Source organism: Octopus sinensis, linkage group LG29 (genome assembly GCF_006345805.1).
Source record: "Octopus sinensis linkage group LG29, ASM634580v1, whole genome shotgun sequence".
Taxonomy (NCBI): domain Eukaryota; kingdom Metazoa; phylum Mollusca; class Cephalopoda; order Octopoda; family Octopodidae; genus Octopus; species Octopus sinensis.
In genome coordinates this window covers 12,917,091-12,934,229 of record NC_043025.1, presented here as the reverse complement: position 1 = coordinate 12,934,229, position 17,139 = coordinate 12,917,091, and the positions used below count along the sequence as shown (strand labels likewise).

Sequence of the window (17,139 nt, the reverse complement as noted above, 5' to 3'; positions counted from 1 at the left end):
TGTCAACAAACAGCCATGCGAATTGAACCCATATCTTTCAAGACACCAGCTGAGTGCATTACCTGCTGATAATATTTCCACCAATTCTAAAAGCTAAATAGAAAGCATATATATATACACACACACACACACTAAAAAAAAAGCATTGTATACACGATTTCATCTCAATCGAAAGAGAGGGGCTTTCTCCGTCCGGGTTGCGGATCCGTGGAATAAGCTGCCAGATGAGATAGTGAAGATGCCGACGACCGCTCGGTTCAAAGTCTCCCTTGACCTCAAGTGGCCTGAACTCTTTACATGAAGACCACCCTGTACATAACTCCATGTCCCCCTACATGGCCTTGCTTTTTGAGCCAAAAAATTAACTAACTAACTAACATATCTAACATCCACACACTAAAAGAAAAAAAAAACTATGGCAGTATACACACTCATCATCATCATCGTTTAACATCCGCTTTCCATGCTGGCATGGGTTGGACGACTTTGACTGAGGGCTGGCAAACCAGATGGCTGCACCAGGCTCCAGTCTTGATCTGGCAGAGTTTCTACAGCTGGATGCCCTTCCTAACGCCATATATTCATATATATCTTCATGCAATACAATGACCGGTTTCTGGCCCCAGAAAGTTAAATGCATTATGTAATAACAGACAATATCTTCATCAGGTTATTCTAGAAACCCCAAACAGACACCTTGTCACAAGCAAAACGTCCCTTATCCCATTTTTTTTGCATTCCAGGATGTCTCCCCTGGTGAGTGTAAAGACGCAATCATTTTCCGTAACTTCCGGAACAGCCTGTAGGTGCAAAAAAAAGGGCACGGGATCAAACAGGTGGAACTAAAAACGCTAAAAACCAGGTATTGAGTACTCCCTACTGGCCCCCAGACAGTTAAATGCATTATGTAATAACAGACAATATCTTCATCAGGTCATTCTAGAAACCCCAACAGACACCTTGTCACAAGCAAAACGTCCCTTATCCCTTTTTTGAGGGGATTTTTTTTGCATTCCAGGATGTCTCCCCTGGTGAGTGTATTTACGCAATCATTTCTTGTAACTCCCGGAACAGCCTGTAGGTACAAAAAACACAGCATGGGATCAAACAGGTGGGACTAAGAATGCTAAAAACCAGGTATTGAGTACTCCCTACTGGCCCCCCAGAAACTTAAATGCATTATGTAATAACAGACAATATCTTCATCAGGTCATTCTAGAAACCCCAACAGAAACCTTGTCACAAGCAAAATGTCCCTTAACCCTTTTTTGGGGGGATTTTTTTTGCATTCCAGGATGTCTCCCCTGGTGAGTGTATTTACGCAATTATTTTTCATAAATCCGGGAACAGCCTGTGGGTGCAAAAAACACAGCATGGGATCAAACAGGTGGAACTAAAAACGCTAAAAACCAGGTATTGAGTACTCCCTACTCTGAAATGAAACCTGGATGAAAAAAATTTAAAAAATTAAAAAATAAAATAAAACGAAGACCAGAAAAAGATCAATGATGAGAAAGAAATAATTATTGACACTGAATCAATGAAGAATTAATTAAACAACCTTCGTTACACAGCACAAGTGAAGGTTTATAATTAGTCTGTAGAAGTAGTAAGTAGTTGTAATGTTCCTGATTGCTGCTGCTGTTGCTCAATGTAGTATTAGTAGTAGTAGTAGTGGTAATAGTCTGCAGAGGCTGATGTTGCTGTTGGAGTAATAGTAATAGTAGTAGTAGTTGTAGTAATAGTAGCTGAGCTGTAGTAGTTGTAGTTGTTGTAATAGTAAAGATAGTAGTAGTAGTAGTAGTGAGTCTGAACAACTAAAACGCTGGAGGAATGCACATTACATGAGGATGGTTGCGGTGGTGGTGGTTGTGATGGTGGTGGCGCTGGTAGTAGTAGTAGTAGTTGTAGTAGTAGTAGTAGTAGTAATAGTAGTAGTGGTGGTGGTAACGACAAGCAGGCAGAGAGAGGGTGCCGCCGCCGCCGCCGTGGGTCGCCGCCGCCGGTGCTGTTGCCGCCACCACGACGACAACAAGAACAGCAACAAACAGACAGCAGCAGCACGCACGCACACGTATATACGCACGCACACGCAACAAACACACACACACACACACGCACACACGTCCTCCCGAGGAACAGTGGGTGTGGCTTAAAAAAGAGCTGACCAGATAGATAGAAAGACAAACAGACAGACAGACAGACAGACAAGGTAGGTGGTGTCCTCTATGACCAGCGTCTGTTTCCACCCACACACCTAACAGCCGGCATCCTGAAACGAAAAGAAGAAAAAAAAAAAAGAATTATAAATAAAGACAAAATAAAATGGAACAAAAATGGCTTTAATAATAATAATAATAATAATAATAGTCGTCGTCATCATCATCATCATCGTCGTTTAACGTCCGCTTTCCATGCTAGCATGGGTTGGACGATTCGACTGAGGGCTGGTGTACCAAATGGCTGCACCAGACTCCAATCTGATCTGGCAGAGTGTTTCTACAGCTGGATGCCTTTCCTAATGCCAACCACTCCGAGAGTGTAGTGGGTGCTTTTTACGTGCCACCAGCACGATGAGCCAGTCAGGTGGTATACACATATATAATATGTGCCTTCACATATTATCATCATCATCATCGTTTAACGTCCACTTTCCATGCTAGCATGGGTTGGACGATTCGACTGAGGGCTGGTGTACCAAATGGCTGCACCAGACTCCAATCTGATCTGGCAGAGTGTTTCTACAGCTGGATGCCTTTCCTAATGCCAACCACTCCGAGAGTGTAGTGGGTGCTTTTTACGTGCCACCAGCACGATGAGCCAGTCAGGTGGTATACACATATATAATATGTGCCTTCACATATTATCATCATCATCGTTTAACGTCCACTTTCCATGCTAGCATGGGTTGGACAATTTGACTGAGGACTGGCGAACCAGATGACTGCACCAGACTCCAATCTGATCTGGCAGAGTGTTTCTACAGCTGGATGCCTTTCCTAATGCCAACCACTCCGAGAGTGCAGTGGGTGCTTTTTACGTGCCACCAGCATGATGACCCAGTCAGGTGGTATACACATATATAATATGTGCCTTCACATATTATCATCATCATCATCATTTAACATCCGCTTTCCATGCTAGCATGGGTTGGACAGTTCAACTGGGGTCTGGGAAGCCAGGAGGCTGCACCAGGCTCCAATCTTGATCTGGCAGAGTTTCTACAGCTGGATGCCTTGCCTAATGCCAACCACTCCATGAGTGTAGTGGGTGCTTTTTACGTGCCACCGGTACTAGAGCCAGTCTGGCGGTACTGGTAATGGCCACGCTCAAATGGTGCTTCTTACGTGCCACCCGCACAGGAGCCAGTCCAGCGGCACTGGCAATGACCGCACTCGAATGTTTTGTTTATGTGTCACTGGCACAAGTGCCAGTAAGGCGACGCTGGTAATGATCACGTACAAATGGCGCTTTTTACGTGCCACCGGCATGGATGCCAGACAGCTGCTCTGGCAGTGATCCCGCTCAGATGGAGCTGCTAGCGCTCCACTGGCATGGGTGCCAGTCATCGAATTTGGTTCAATTTCGATTTCACTTGCCCCAACAGGTCTTTGCAAGCAGATTTTGGTGTCCAATGAAGGGAGGTTGGCATGGGTGGCAGCCTTTTAAAGATTTCATTTTAACCTTCATCTGAAATATTTCTTGTGGCCGTGTGGTAAGAAGTTGGTTTCCCAACCACATGGTTGCAGGTTCAGTCCCATTTGCCACTTGGTCTAGGGTCTGAACCCACCATCTGACAGTTGTGAGTGCAACATGTCAAAACACTAGGCCTTGTGTGTGTGTGTGTGTATATATATATATATTCTTTTACTTGTTTCAGTCACTTGACTATGGCCATACTGGAGGCTTTTTTTTTTTTTAGTCAAAAGGTGCAGGAGTGGCTGTGTGGTAAGTAGCTTGTTTACCAACCACATGGTTCCGGGTTCAGTCCCACTGCGTGGCACCTTGGGAAAGTGTCTTTGGCAGACGTATTCACAAGACCATGTACCCTCACGACAATAAGCGCTTGTAACAGACTAAGATCCAACCACCCTTTACCCCGAGCGGGACACCAGTCCACCTCAAGGTTCTCCATTAATTACAGCAGAGCAAAACAAAGCAAAATTAAATTGTTTCGCCCAAGAACACAACACACCATCTGGTCTTGCAACCACGAGCACAAAATACTCTATTCACAAAGCCATTATGCCCTTGCAACAACAAGCGCTCATGACACTGAGGTGTGAAGACAAGTTACTCACCCCAACCACCTAGGCAAGGCTCCCCCACAAATCAGTAGTCTCTGTCATTGTTTCGTTGACTTTCTTTGTGCCGCTCCTTATCGCTGAACTCGGTAGGGTTCTCACTACGGGGTTTGCCAGTACCAAAAATGGAAGCATTTCTCTCCGTCTGCACAAAAGTATTTATGGGTTCTTTTACAGTTCTGGGGAGGAGCACGAGACGTGGTCTGCCAACCGAAGATTCTGAAAGAGATTGAAAAAAATAAAAGAATAAAGACAAAACAAACTTTTTTATTATTATACATACATACATCCGAACGTGGCCGATGCCAGCGCCGCCATGGCTGGCTTCCGTGCTGGTGGCACGTAAAAAGCACCCACTACACTCACGGAGTGGTTGGCGTTAGGAAGGGCATCCAGCTGTAGAAACACTGCTAGATCAGACTGGGCCTGGTGCAGCCTTCTGGCTTCCCAGACCCCAGTTGAACCGTCCAACCCATGCTAGCACGGAAAATGGACGTTAAACGATGATGATACATACATACATAATCATCATCATTATCATCGTTTAGCATCAGCTTTCCATGCTAGCATGGGTTGGACGGTTCAACTGGGGTCTGGGAAGCCAGAAGGCTGCACCAGGCCCAGTCTGATCTGGCAATGTTTCTACAGCTGGATGCCCTTCCTAACGCCAACCACTCCGAGAGTGTAGTGGGTGCTTTTTATGTGCCAGACGGGGCTGGCAAACGGCCACGATCGGATGGAGCTTTTTACGTGCCACCAGCACGAATAATAATAATAATAATAATAAGTAGGTGTAAACACATGAACAAAATAAAAATAAACAAAAAGAAATTACACGAACGTATATAAACAGGAGATACAAATATTACAGGCACCCCCCCCAACACTAACTAAACATAGAAGCACACAGAGGTATACTCATGCGCAAATGAAGACACGTACAATAGAAATACAAAATGGCTGACCACTAGTAAGGAGAGACACACAAATAAGAAAGAAGAAAGCAAAGGACCACTGATGCGGTCACAGGAGTGTGACGAAAGAACTCTGGCCGAAATAAGATTAAGATTAACCCTTTAGTGTTTAAGCCGGCCATATCTGGCCCAAATATTCTACATGTTTTATATTCAAACTGGCCAGATCCAGCATCTCACACCTAATCTACAATGCCATTCTGAAAATAAACAATCACATCATTGAAACCTCAAAGCTATAAGATAATGCAGGATTAATTCAAAACAATTTGAGTGAAAAAGTATTACATTTAATCTGAACACTAAAGGGTTAATGTAAAAAAAATGAATAACGCTGAAGCAAAGTAACACCAAATATATAGTGCGTGTGTTTTTATTGGCTAAACTGGCAAAATGACCAATCCGAAATACAACAAAAACTTAGACACATATTTGTACATTAACAGTAAATATAGGTGCGGTAAGAAGACTGCCTCCGCCCTCATTGGAGGGAGAGAAGGAGGAAGTCGAGGTGGAAACCTTTTTGAAAAAAGAAAATGAAAGGTGGGCAACAATGGTTGCTCACCGAAGGACTCAGGGTCTGCGGGAGGAAGAGAGGTCCCGCTGGACAAAGCAAAGGAACACTACCCTCCCGTGGTCCAAGAGAAAAAGAAAAAGTGGGACTTTGGTGTAGACCAGTGGTTTTCAACCAGGGTTCCACCAGTACAGTCCGGGGGTTCCGCAAGAAGTTACAAAACTGCTAAAATCGGCAGTAATTCTTAAGTCCCCTGTGCAGATATGTGTGCATATAAGACTATTAAATTATTGCACAGGGGTTCCTCGAGCCAGTGGAATGTTTCCTTGGGGTTCCGCTCCAGCAGAAAGGTTGAAAAGCACTGGTGTAGACTATGTGGAAAATTGTCTGTGACAGGCATAATTAGTGTATGCTCAAAAACTGGCCCAGGAGGAGTACAAAAACTGCCATGATATAGTAACAGTTTGAAAATACTGGGAGTTGCGCAAGAAGTATGGGCTAGAGTGTTCCAACAAGTGGTATGAACACCAATGTTTACCAGTTGTAGAGAACAACCAGGTAGGACTCACATAAGATCTGCCAATATATACGGACCAAATATCAATTTTCTAAAGAAGGAGTCCAAAGAATGGAGCTTCATTGATGTAACTCTATACCTGCAGACCCAGGAAGCACCTATTTCTTTATTATCCACAAGGGGCTAAACACAGAGGGGACAGACATAGGTATTAAGTCGATTACATCGACCCCCGTACGTAACTGGTACTTAATTTATCGACCCCGAAAGGATGAAAGGCAAAGTCGACCTCGGCGGAATTTGAACTCAGAACGTAATGACAAACGAAATACCGCTAAGCATTTTGCCCGGCATGCTAACGTTTCTGCCAGCTCGCCGCTTTAAATGTAACTCTATACCTGCAGACCCAGGAAGTACCAAGACTTAGGACCAGAAGTGAAAAGAATCCATAACAGAGCCTCAAAACTGAACGTGGTACCTATTGTGATTGGTGCACTTGGGGAAGGGGGGGGGGCATCTGGAAACAAGCATTATTCTGGCATCAAAAGCCGCAAATACCAAACTTCACAGAGAGCATTGAGTTGGCAGCAAATATTTGGGACTGCTCAGGTGTTGAGAAAAGTGTTGTGTCTCTAAGCTGCAGGATAGAGCCGAGATTTGACATGGATAAATCAGGAGAGACATGAATGCACATATACGCAGCGTTATGCGTCTGGCAAGTTTTCTACAGCCGGATGCCCTTCCTGACGCCAACCCCCACCTGTTGAATAAATGAATAATAATGAAGGAGAAAACGAGAAATCCAAATTGATTCTGCACTCTCTTTTACATGTTTCAGTCATTTTGACTGCAGCCATGCTGGAGCACCGCCTTTAGTCGAGCAAATCGACCCTGGGACTTATTCTTTTGTAAGCCTAGTACTTATTCTATCGGTCTCTTTTGCCGAACCGCTAAGTAACGGGGACATAAACACACCAGCATCGGTTGTCAAGCAATGCTAGGGAGACACACACATATATATATATATACATATATACGACAGGCTTCTTTCAGTTTCCGTCTACCAAATCCACTCAAAAGGCATTGGTCGGCCCGAGGCTATAGTGGAAGACACTTGCCCAAGATGACACGCAGTGGGACTGAACCCGGAAAAATGTGGTTGGATTGCAAGCTACTTAGCACACAGCCACTCCTACGCCTATATAATCCTTTCAATAAACATTTTTTTGTTCTATACCACATATATAGATATTTAATATATGCAATAAAATAAAATTATGGTTCGTTCACTTTGTCAGACATCAGTTATTCCATGTTTCAAATAATATTTTATTGCACATTCCAAACATATATCATCATCATCATTTAACGTCCGCTTTCCATGCTAGCATGGGTTGGACGGTTCAACTGGGGTCTGGGGAGCCCGAAAGCTGCACCAGTCCAGTCAGATCTGGCAGTGTTTCTACAGCTGGATGCCCTTCCTAACGCCAACCACTCCGAGAGTGTAGTGGGTGATTTTATGTGCCACCGACACAGGTGCCAGACGAGGCTGGCAGACGGCCACGATCGGATGGTGTTTGTTACGTGCCCACAGCATGGAGGCCAGTCGATGCGGTACTGGCTACGGCCACGTTCGGATGGTTTTCTTGTGTGCCACGTGCCACCGGCACTGGTACCATGTTAAATAAATAAAATAAATGTTCCCTCTCGAGCCATGCCAGGCTCATAAGGGCCGGTTTCCCGGTTTCAGTGGCGTAGAAATTCCCCACCTGGATGGGACACCGGTCCGTCGCAGTATTACTCACTTTTGCCAGCTGAGTGGACTTGAGCAACGTGAAAATGAAGTGTTTTGCTCAAGAACACAATGCATCGCCCGGTCCAGGAATTGAAACCACAACCATACGATCATGAATTCAACACCCTAACCTATTTCTTTATTACCCACAAGGGGCTGAACATAGAGGGGACAAACATGGACAGACATAGGTATTAAGTCGATTATATCGACCCCAGTGTTTAACTGGTACTTAATTTATCGACCCCGAAAGGATGAAAGGCAAGGTCGACCTCGGCGGAATTTGAACTCACAACGTAACGGCAGACGAAATACCGCTAAGCATTTCACCCGACGTGCTAACGATTCTGCTAGCTAACCACTTAGCCATGCACCTCCACACATATATTTCTTTACTACCCACAAGGGGCTAAACACAGAGGGGACAAACAAGGACAGACAAAGGGATTAAATCGATCACATCGACCCCAGTGCGTAACTGGTACTTGAAATACGGCTACGTATTTCGCCCGGCGTGCTAACGTTTCTGCCAGCTCACCTCCACACAGCTCTATATGTGGTATGGAATAACATTACATGATGATGGTGATTAAATATGGAGTCCTTCACCCATCTCCATTCCAGCCATGACACTCACCTCATCAAGGTAAAAAAAAAAAAATGAAAGTGATGTTGGGAGAAAGAAGGAAGATGAAGTCAGAAGTTACCTGCTGTTGGTTCTGGGAAGTCCTGGGAGGGCCCTCCACTGTTGCGTCGCTGGCGTGGTGGGCCACCAAAGCCACGGCCTCCTCTCTCTGCACGGTCGTAGCCCTTCGGCCCAGAGGAGTAGCTCATAGGTGGGCTGTGTTGCCATTGCTCAGTGTCTCTGGAGAAGTCACGGCTACGCCCAGAGTAGGAACCTCCTGTCAGGTGGGGGGAGAAAAAAAAAAGGAGGAAAACGTTCAGGTACACATACAAAAGTAACTGCAACACAAAAATAATCAAGTTTGAGTCTATGCATTGTGAAATAGATGTTCAGAGAGTGCACGAGTATATTTATCTCTCTCTATATAAAGCTGAAGTTGTCTGTGTGTGGCAGGTTTGGTAGCCTTCAAACTAACACTATCTCCTCCAAGACCCTGTGGTGCAAGTTGACCAAAATTGAGAGTATGATAGAAGAAGGCTTGCTCTTCCTTCCATAGAAGAAAAAATTCAAATCAGACCATGTTAACACCAAAAATTATTTACATCAAAAAGGTTCTTTTTTTTTCTATGAAAATCCCTACTTTTTAACAATTTTTTTAATGCTGTGTCGCCATTTTTCGGTGTATTTCAACCAGAAAAATGTTCACTTAAAGAGAATAACAAGCTATATAATGTAAAATTTTTAATTTTCAAAAATTCCAATTTGAAAGGGTCGAAACAAACCCGAGTAACACCAGGCGATACTGCTAGTATATATATATATATATATAAAGCTGAAGTTGTCTGTGTGTGTGTGGCAGGTTTGGTAGCCTTCAACTAACACTATCTCCTCCGAGACCCTGCGGCGCAAGTTGACCAAAATTGAGAGTATGATAGATGAAGGCTTGCTCTTCCTTCCGTAGAAGAAAAAATTCAAATCAGACCATGTTAACACCAAAAATTATTTACATCAAAAAGGTGCTTTTTTTTTTTCCTATGAAAATCCCTACTTTTTAACAATTTTTCGACTGCTGTGTCACCATTTTTCGGTGTATTTCAAGCAGAAAAATGTTCACTTAAAGAGAATAACAAGCTACATAATGCCAAATTTTTACTTTTCAAAAATTCCAATTCGAAAGGGTCGAAACAAACCCGAGTAACGCCTTCGATGCTGCTAGTGTGTATATATATATATATAAAGCTGCAGTTGTCTGTGTGTGGCAGGTTTGGTAGCCTTCAACTAACACTATCTCCTCCAAGACCCTGTGGTGCAAGTTGACCAAAATTTAGAGTATGATAGAAGAAGGCTTGCTCTTCCTTCCGTCGAAGAAAAAATTCAAAACGGACCATGTTAACACCAAAAATTATTTACATCAAAAAGGTGCTTTTTTTTTTCTATGAAAATCCCTACTTTTTAACAATTTTTTTAATCCTGTGTCGCCATTTTTCAGTGTATTTCAACCAGAAAAATGTTCACTTAAAGAGAACAACATGCTACATAATGCAAAATTTTTACTTTTCAAAAATTCCAATTCTAAAGGGTCGAAAAGAGAATAAGCCCGAGCAACGCTGGGCTATACTGCTAGTTTATTATATATATAGGAGTAAAGAAGTGCTGATCTCTAACTGTAGAGGGAACCCGTGGTAGAGGTAGACCCAGGAAGACATGGGATTAGGTGGTGAAGCATGATCTTCGAACTTTGATGATATGCCATGCTTGGGAACACCTGGCAAGCCGAGTGAAATTGTAGTCGTGGCCGATGCCGGTGTCATGTAACCAGCAGCTGTGCCAGTGGTACATAAGAAGCACCTTTTGAGCACTGGGCCTCACAGAGACAATGACAGACCTTTGGCAATATGCTGCTGCGCTTGAGAAGAAAACCCTTCAAGCAAAGTGAAATTGTAGTCATGGCAGATATTGGTGTTTGTACTTTGCAGATTTTCACCTATCGCAGGGGAGTTTTGGAATGTTAACACCTGTGATAGTCAAGGGATTACTGTGTATGAAGTATTAACTCTTTAGTATTTAAACCGGCCAAAATATTTAATCTGTTTTATGTTCAAACTGACCAGATCCAGGCCCTCACACCTACCCTACAATGTTATTCTACATTAAGTAATTACACCATCAACATCTTGAAGATATGAGATAATGCAGGATTAATTCAAATCAATGGGAATCAATAGGCATTATGTTTGATAGAATAATCTGAATGCTAAAGGGTTAAGAAGATAGTAACTTGAATCCCCAAATTGGCAGAGATAATGGTGATGTCCTGACTTCGAATCCACGGTTATTTCCCTGTAACCCACTCTCTGGATCTTTGGAGGAGAGCGAGCAAATTTTCATTCTGAAAATACACTCCAGAGAAAAACGTTTGGGCCCCACCGCCTTAGAGTGCACTGGGTGCTTTTTACGTGGCACCTTGGCATTAGGATCCCAATTCTGCCCCCATCAATACTGCTCCTGCCATATATGGGCTGAATTCCAGAGCTGTCTCGAGGACAGCTCCTTTCAGTAAACACAACATAGGCGCAGGAGTGGCTGTGTGGTAAGTAGCCTGCTTACTAACCACACGGTTCTGGGTTCAGTCCCACTGCGTAGCACCTTGGGCAGGTGTCTTCTACTATAGCCTCGGGCCGACCAAAGCCTTGTGAGTGGATTTGGTAGACGGAAACTAAAAGAAGCCCGTCGTATATATATATGTGTGTGTCTGTATTTGTCCCCCTAGCATTGCTTGACAACCGACGCTGGTGTGTTTACGTCCCCGTTACTTAGCGGTTCGGCAAAAGAGACCGATAGAATAAGTACTGGGCTTACAAAGAATAAGACCTGGTGTCGATTTGCTCGACTAAAAGGCGGTGCTCCAGCATGGCCGTAGTCAAATGAGTGAAACAAGTAAAAAAAAAGAAAAAAGATACCACCCAGCCCAGGAACTAAAACCACAGCTAAGATTACGAGGGCGAACAGGCACTCCATTGGTTAGGATGAGGAGTTGATTCGATCGATGAAACAATCTGCTTGTAAAATTAACGTGCAAGTGGCTGAGTACTCCACAGACACACCTACCCATAATGTAGTCCTCAGGGAGATTCAATGTGACACGGAATGTGTCAAGGCTGATCCCCTTGTGAATTACAGGTACTACTCATTTTTGCCAGCAGCCCAGACTGGAGCAACGTGGAATAAAGTGTCTTGCTCAAGGACGCAAATTACCACCAGGAATTGAACTCACAACTTTACGATCATGAGCTGAATACCTATTTCTTTACTACCCACAAGGGGCTAAACACAGAGGGGACAAACGGATTAAGTCGATTATATCGACCCCAGTGCATAACTGGTACTTATTTACTCGACCCCGAGTATTCATGAGCTGAATACCGTAACCACTTTGCCAGACACAGTTACAATCATGAGTGCAAAATGTTGAACACCATGCCATGTGCATTCGTCTGTCCTCTCTGTGAAAGTAAGAGGTGATTGCCATGGCTGGAACACCATGATTGTAGCTGACCTGGGGCCAAAAATAAGAGCTTAGTTTAATACATACCTTGTGAACGGCCACGACCGCCAAAAGACCCTTTGTCACGCTGACGGCCCTCGGCAACGTCGACCCGTAAAGAACGTTCTTCAAAAACCTGAAAATAAATAATAATAATAATAATAATAATAATGGTTTCAAATTTTGCCACAAGGGCAGCCATTTTGGGGGTGGGGGATGTGTTGATTATATTGACCCCAGGGTCCAACTGGTACATAATTTATTGACCTCAAAAGGATGAAAGGCGAAGCCGACCTCAGCAGAATTTGAATTCAGAATGTAGCGGCAGTTGAAATACTACCAAACATTTCATCCACTGTGCTAAAGATTCTGCCAGTTTGCCATTATAATAATAATAATAATAATAATAATAATAATAATATATATCGCAGATTTGTTTGACCATAACCAGTTGAGCATGTCCCTTAGTGGCTGACAATATGTGCATCTCTAATCACGAGCAGATGTAGTGGGAGAGCATCATTGCCATGTGTTGAGAGGGATTCTTTGGGGTTTGGAAAATACACCCCTGCAAACATGGGTGTTTCATTCAACATCCTTAAACAACCCTTATTCAGGGACCTTTCGAGCAGGATGGGCTACTCAACCTGGCAAAAATTCTAACTGGGCCCCACCTGCAAGGTCATGTGCTGTTTATCTTGATATGGGATCACCATGTTGCGCACATATGGTTGTGATGCATGTGCCTAGTGTACCCTTATCAGACACATTAGATAATGTAGTCCTAGATACACTCTGCCTGAATAAAAGACAGGATGTTCACAGCTGGAACATCTTTGATCATAGGTCTGCCTGGATCAGGACTGACCTAGGGCTAAGCAAGGAAAGACACATTAGATAATGTAGTCCTAGATACACTATGCCTGAATAAAAGTCAGGATGGTCACAGCTGGAACATCTTTGATCATAGGTCTGCTGGATCAGGACTGACCTGGGGCTAAACAACAACTACAAGGAAGGACACATTAGATAATGTAGTCCTAGATACACTATGCCTGAATAAAAGTCAGGATGGTCACAGCTGGAACATCTTTGATCACAGTTCTACTGGATCAGGATGGCCTGGGCTAAACAACAAGGAAGGACACATTAGATAATGTAGTCCTAGATACACTTTGTCTGAATAAAAGACAGGATGGCCACTGCTGGAACATCTTTGATCATAGGTCTGCTGGATCAGGACTGACCTGGGGCTAAACAACAACTACAAGGAAGGACACATTGGATAATGTAGTCCTAGATAAATGATGCCGGCAAAAAACTGAAAGATACGTACTGCACCATCATAAGAAAGAGCCTCCTTCAACGACTGAAGCTGATCAAACTCAACATAAGCAAAACCTGAAAATAAAACAAAGAAAAAAAAAAGTCAGTGGTCATTGGGTACTGGACCAAGCCCATGCTGGGGCACTGCAAAGCGTTTTAGCCACACCCCCGACCTCCTACCATGGATATTTTCCTATTATGAAATTAAGGGTTTTGGCGCATGAGGAAGGGCATCCAGCTGTAGAAACACTGCCAGATCAGACTGGAGCCTGGTGCAGCCTCCTGGCTTCCCAGATCCCCGGTCGAACCGTCCAACCCATGCTAGCATGGAAAGCGGACGCTAAACGATAATAATATATATATACCGCTGGACTGACTCCTGTGCAGGTGGCAAGTGAAGAAACACCGTTTCGACCCTTTGCTTGAGGAGATCCACTGAGTCAAGGACACCGACATCAAGAATCAATGGAAACTGCAGTTGCGATCCCTGTGCCGGTGGCAAGTAAAAAGCACCATCTGAATGTGGCCAATGCCAGCGCTGCCTAGACCGGCTTCCGTGCCAGTGGCACGTAAAAAGCACCCACTACACTCTCGGAGTGGTTGGCATTAGGAAGGGCATCCAGCTGTAGAAACACTGCCAGATCAGACTGGAGCCTGGTGCAGCCTCCTGGCTTTCCAGACCCCGGTCGAACCGTCCAACCCATGCTAGCATGGAAAAATGGACGTTAAACGATGATGATGATGATGTTGTTGCATGAGGGGCCAACTGCTGGTGCTTAAAACATAAACTAGTAAAAGCTTAGTTTAATGCACTCCTACCCTGGAATTTGATGGTTCCTTCAAAACAATGCAACCACAGAAAATTACTCTCCGAGTACTGTGAAGGACGAAGGAAAAAGAAAGTACTTATTATACTGAAGGTGCACGTGTGGCCGTGTGATAAGAAGCTGGCTATCCAACCACATGGCTGGAGGTTCATGGCATGGCAGTTTGGACAGACCAAAGCTTTCTGTGAGGATTTGGTAGGCAAAAACTGAAAGAAGCAGATAGATGCAGGAGTGTCTGTGTGGTAAGTAGCCTGCTTACCAACCACATGGTTCCGGGTTCAGTCCCAGTGCGTGGCACCTTGGGCAAGTGTCTTCTACTATAGCCTCGGGTTGACCAAAGCCTTGTGAGTGGATTTGGCAGACGAAAACTGAAAGAAGCCCGTCGTATATATGTCTGTGTTTGTACCCCCACCAACATCACTTGTTAACCGATGCTGGTGTGTTTACACCCCCGTAACTTAGCGGTTCGGCAAAAGAGACCGATAGAATAAGTACTGGGCTTACAAAGACTAAGTTCCGGGGTCGATTTGCTCGGCTAAAGGCGGTGCTCCAGCATGGCCGCAGTCAAATGACTGAAACACGTAAAAGAGTATGCATGTGTCCCCATCCACTGCTTGACAACTAGTGGTCTGCTGGACCAGAATTGACCAGTGGCTAAACACTAGTCGATACCATGGTAAGAGTGATATTAGGGGTCAGCTAACACAAGGAACAACCAGCTTTATGGTACCCAACCCAACAAGGTACCATACCAGATCACATGGTACCTAGTGCTGTTTATTAATCCAAGACAAGCCAGCCAGACAACACAAAGAATTCAATAAAAGAAAGCAAAGGGCCCATGAATGGTTTCATCACTTACCTTTAAATTTGTCTGTGTCTCTGTCTCGGACTAGTCGTACATTCCGTACCTGTAATAAATGGTAGTACAGGTAAGACAAATTATAAAAATGCCAATAATGAAGATGTTATATGTAAATCCTCAAGTATAATACGCAGGTGATTTTTAGGGGGCTGTACTTCTGAAAAACCTAAACCTTGTGTATAATACGCACCCCTTCTCTAACTTGAGTCAAGGAGGTCTATACACCGTCCTTGGTTTGTAAAAATGTATACGGTAACGTCCTTTATTATTATTGTATATATAACATAATGCAAACGTGTATACGCAGGGGATTTTTAGGGGGCTGTACTTCTGAAAAACCTAAACCTTGTGTATAATACGCACCCCTTCTCTAACTTGAGTCAAGGAGGTCTATATACCGTCCTTGGTTTGTAAAAATGTATACGGTAACGTCCTTTATTATTATTGTATATATAACATAATGCAAACGTGTATACACAGGGGACTTTTAGGGGGCTGTACCTCTGGAAAACCTAAACCTTGTGTATAATACGCACCCCTTCTCTAACTTGAGTCAAGGAGGTCTATATACCGTCCTTGGTTTGTAAAAATGTATACGGTAACGTCCTTTATTATTATTGTATATATAACATAATGCAAACGTGTATACGTAGGGGATTTTTAGGGGGCTGTACTTCTGAAAAACCTAAACCTTGTGTATAATACGCACCCCTTCTCTAACTTGAGTCAAGGAGGTCTATATACCGTCCTTGGTTTGTAAAAATGTATACGGTAACGTCCTTTATTATTATTGTATATATAACATAATGCAAACGTGTATACACAGGGGATTTTTAGGGGGCTGTACCTCTGGAAAACCTAAACCTTGTGTATAATACGCACCCCTTCTCTAACTTGAGTCAAGGAGGTCTATATACCGTCCTTGGTTTGTAAAAATGTATACGGTAACGTCCTTTATTATTATTGTATATATAACATAATGCAAACGTGTATACGTAGGGGATTTTTAGGGGGCTGTACCTCTGGAAAACCTAAACCTTGTGTATAATACGCACCCCTTCTCTAACTTGAGTCAAGGAGGTCTATATAACGTCCTTGGTTTGTAAAAATGTATACAGTAACGTCCTTTATTATTATTGTATATATAACATAATGCAAACGTGTATACGTAGGGGATTTTTAGGGGGCTGTACCTCTGGAAAACCTAAACCTTGTGTATAATACGCACCCCTTCTCTAACTTGAGTCAAGGAGGTCTATATAACGTCCTTGGTTTGTAAAACTGTATACGGTAATGTCCTTTATTATTATTGTATATATAACATAATGCAAACGTGTATACGCAGGGGGTTTTTAGGGGGCTCTACCTCTGGAAAACCTAAACCATGTGTATAATACGCACCCCTTCTCTAACTTGAGTCAAGGAGGTCTATATAATGTCCTTGGTTTGTAAAACTGTATATGGTAACGTCCTTTATTATTATTGTATATATAACATAATGCAAACGTGTAGCCTTTTTGTGCATTTTGTTTGCAGAAAATAAAGAAATAACAGTAATAACGTTTAATAAATGTTGCTTATTGCAAGTTATGGATGATTCTTTTAGGACTTCATTGCTTTCAGGCTTAGCTTAAGGGATTTTCTCGCCCGACATCACAAAATGCGTCGGAATAAACATTGCCGGACAGCAAATAGTGACTCGGACATTGCTTAGAAAATAATTTTCATTTTTAACCTCGTGTATAATATGCACTAGGGATTTTGACCTTTAAAGTTATAGGCGTAAGAGTGGCTGTGTGGTAAGTAGCTTGCTTACCAACCACACGGTTCTGGGTTCAGTCCCACTGC

The 17,139-nt window shown here is 43.3% G+C and overlaps 1 protein-coding gene across 2 annotated transcripts in view; it reads right to left on the bottom strand.

Annotated features, from left to right (window-relative positions):
• Positions 1 to 1,497: 1,497 nt before the first annotated feature.
• The window catches only part of LOC115226182 (eukaryotic translation initiation factor 4H), a 34,913-nt gene continuing 19,271 nt past the window's right edge, over positions 1,498 to 17,139 (bottom strand). Inside the window, exons 3-8 of one of the 2 annotated variants that reach the window (XM_029797182.2) lie at positions 15,289 to 15,337; positions 13,610 to 13,674; positions 12,322 to 12,409; positions 8,812 to 9,006; positions 4,302 to 4,523; positions 1,498 to 2,272 (exon numbers count right to left, since the gene is read on the bottom strand). In XM_029797182.2, coding sequence (XP_029653042.1) covers positions 4,333 to 4,523; positions 8,812 to 9,006; positions 12,322 to 12,409; positions 13,610 to 13,674; positions 15,289 to 15,337 — 588 coding nt within the window. In that variant the 3' untranslated portion in view covers positions 1,498 to 2,272; positions 4,302 to 4,332. The remainder of the gene's footprint in view (positions 2,273 to 4,301; positions 4,524 to 8,811; positions 9,007 to 12,321; positions 12,410 to 13,609; positions 13,675 to 15,288; positions 15,338 to 17,139) is intronic. The other variant, XM_029797183.2, reaches the window with a different exon arrangement.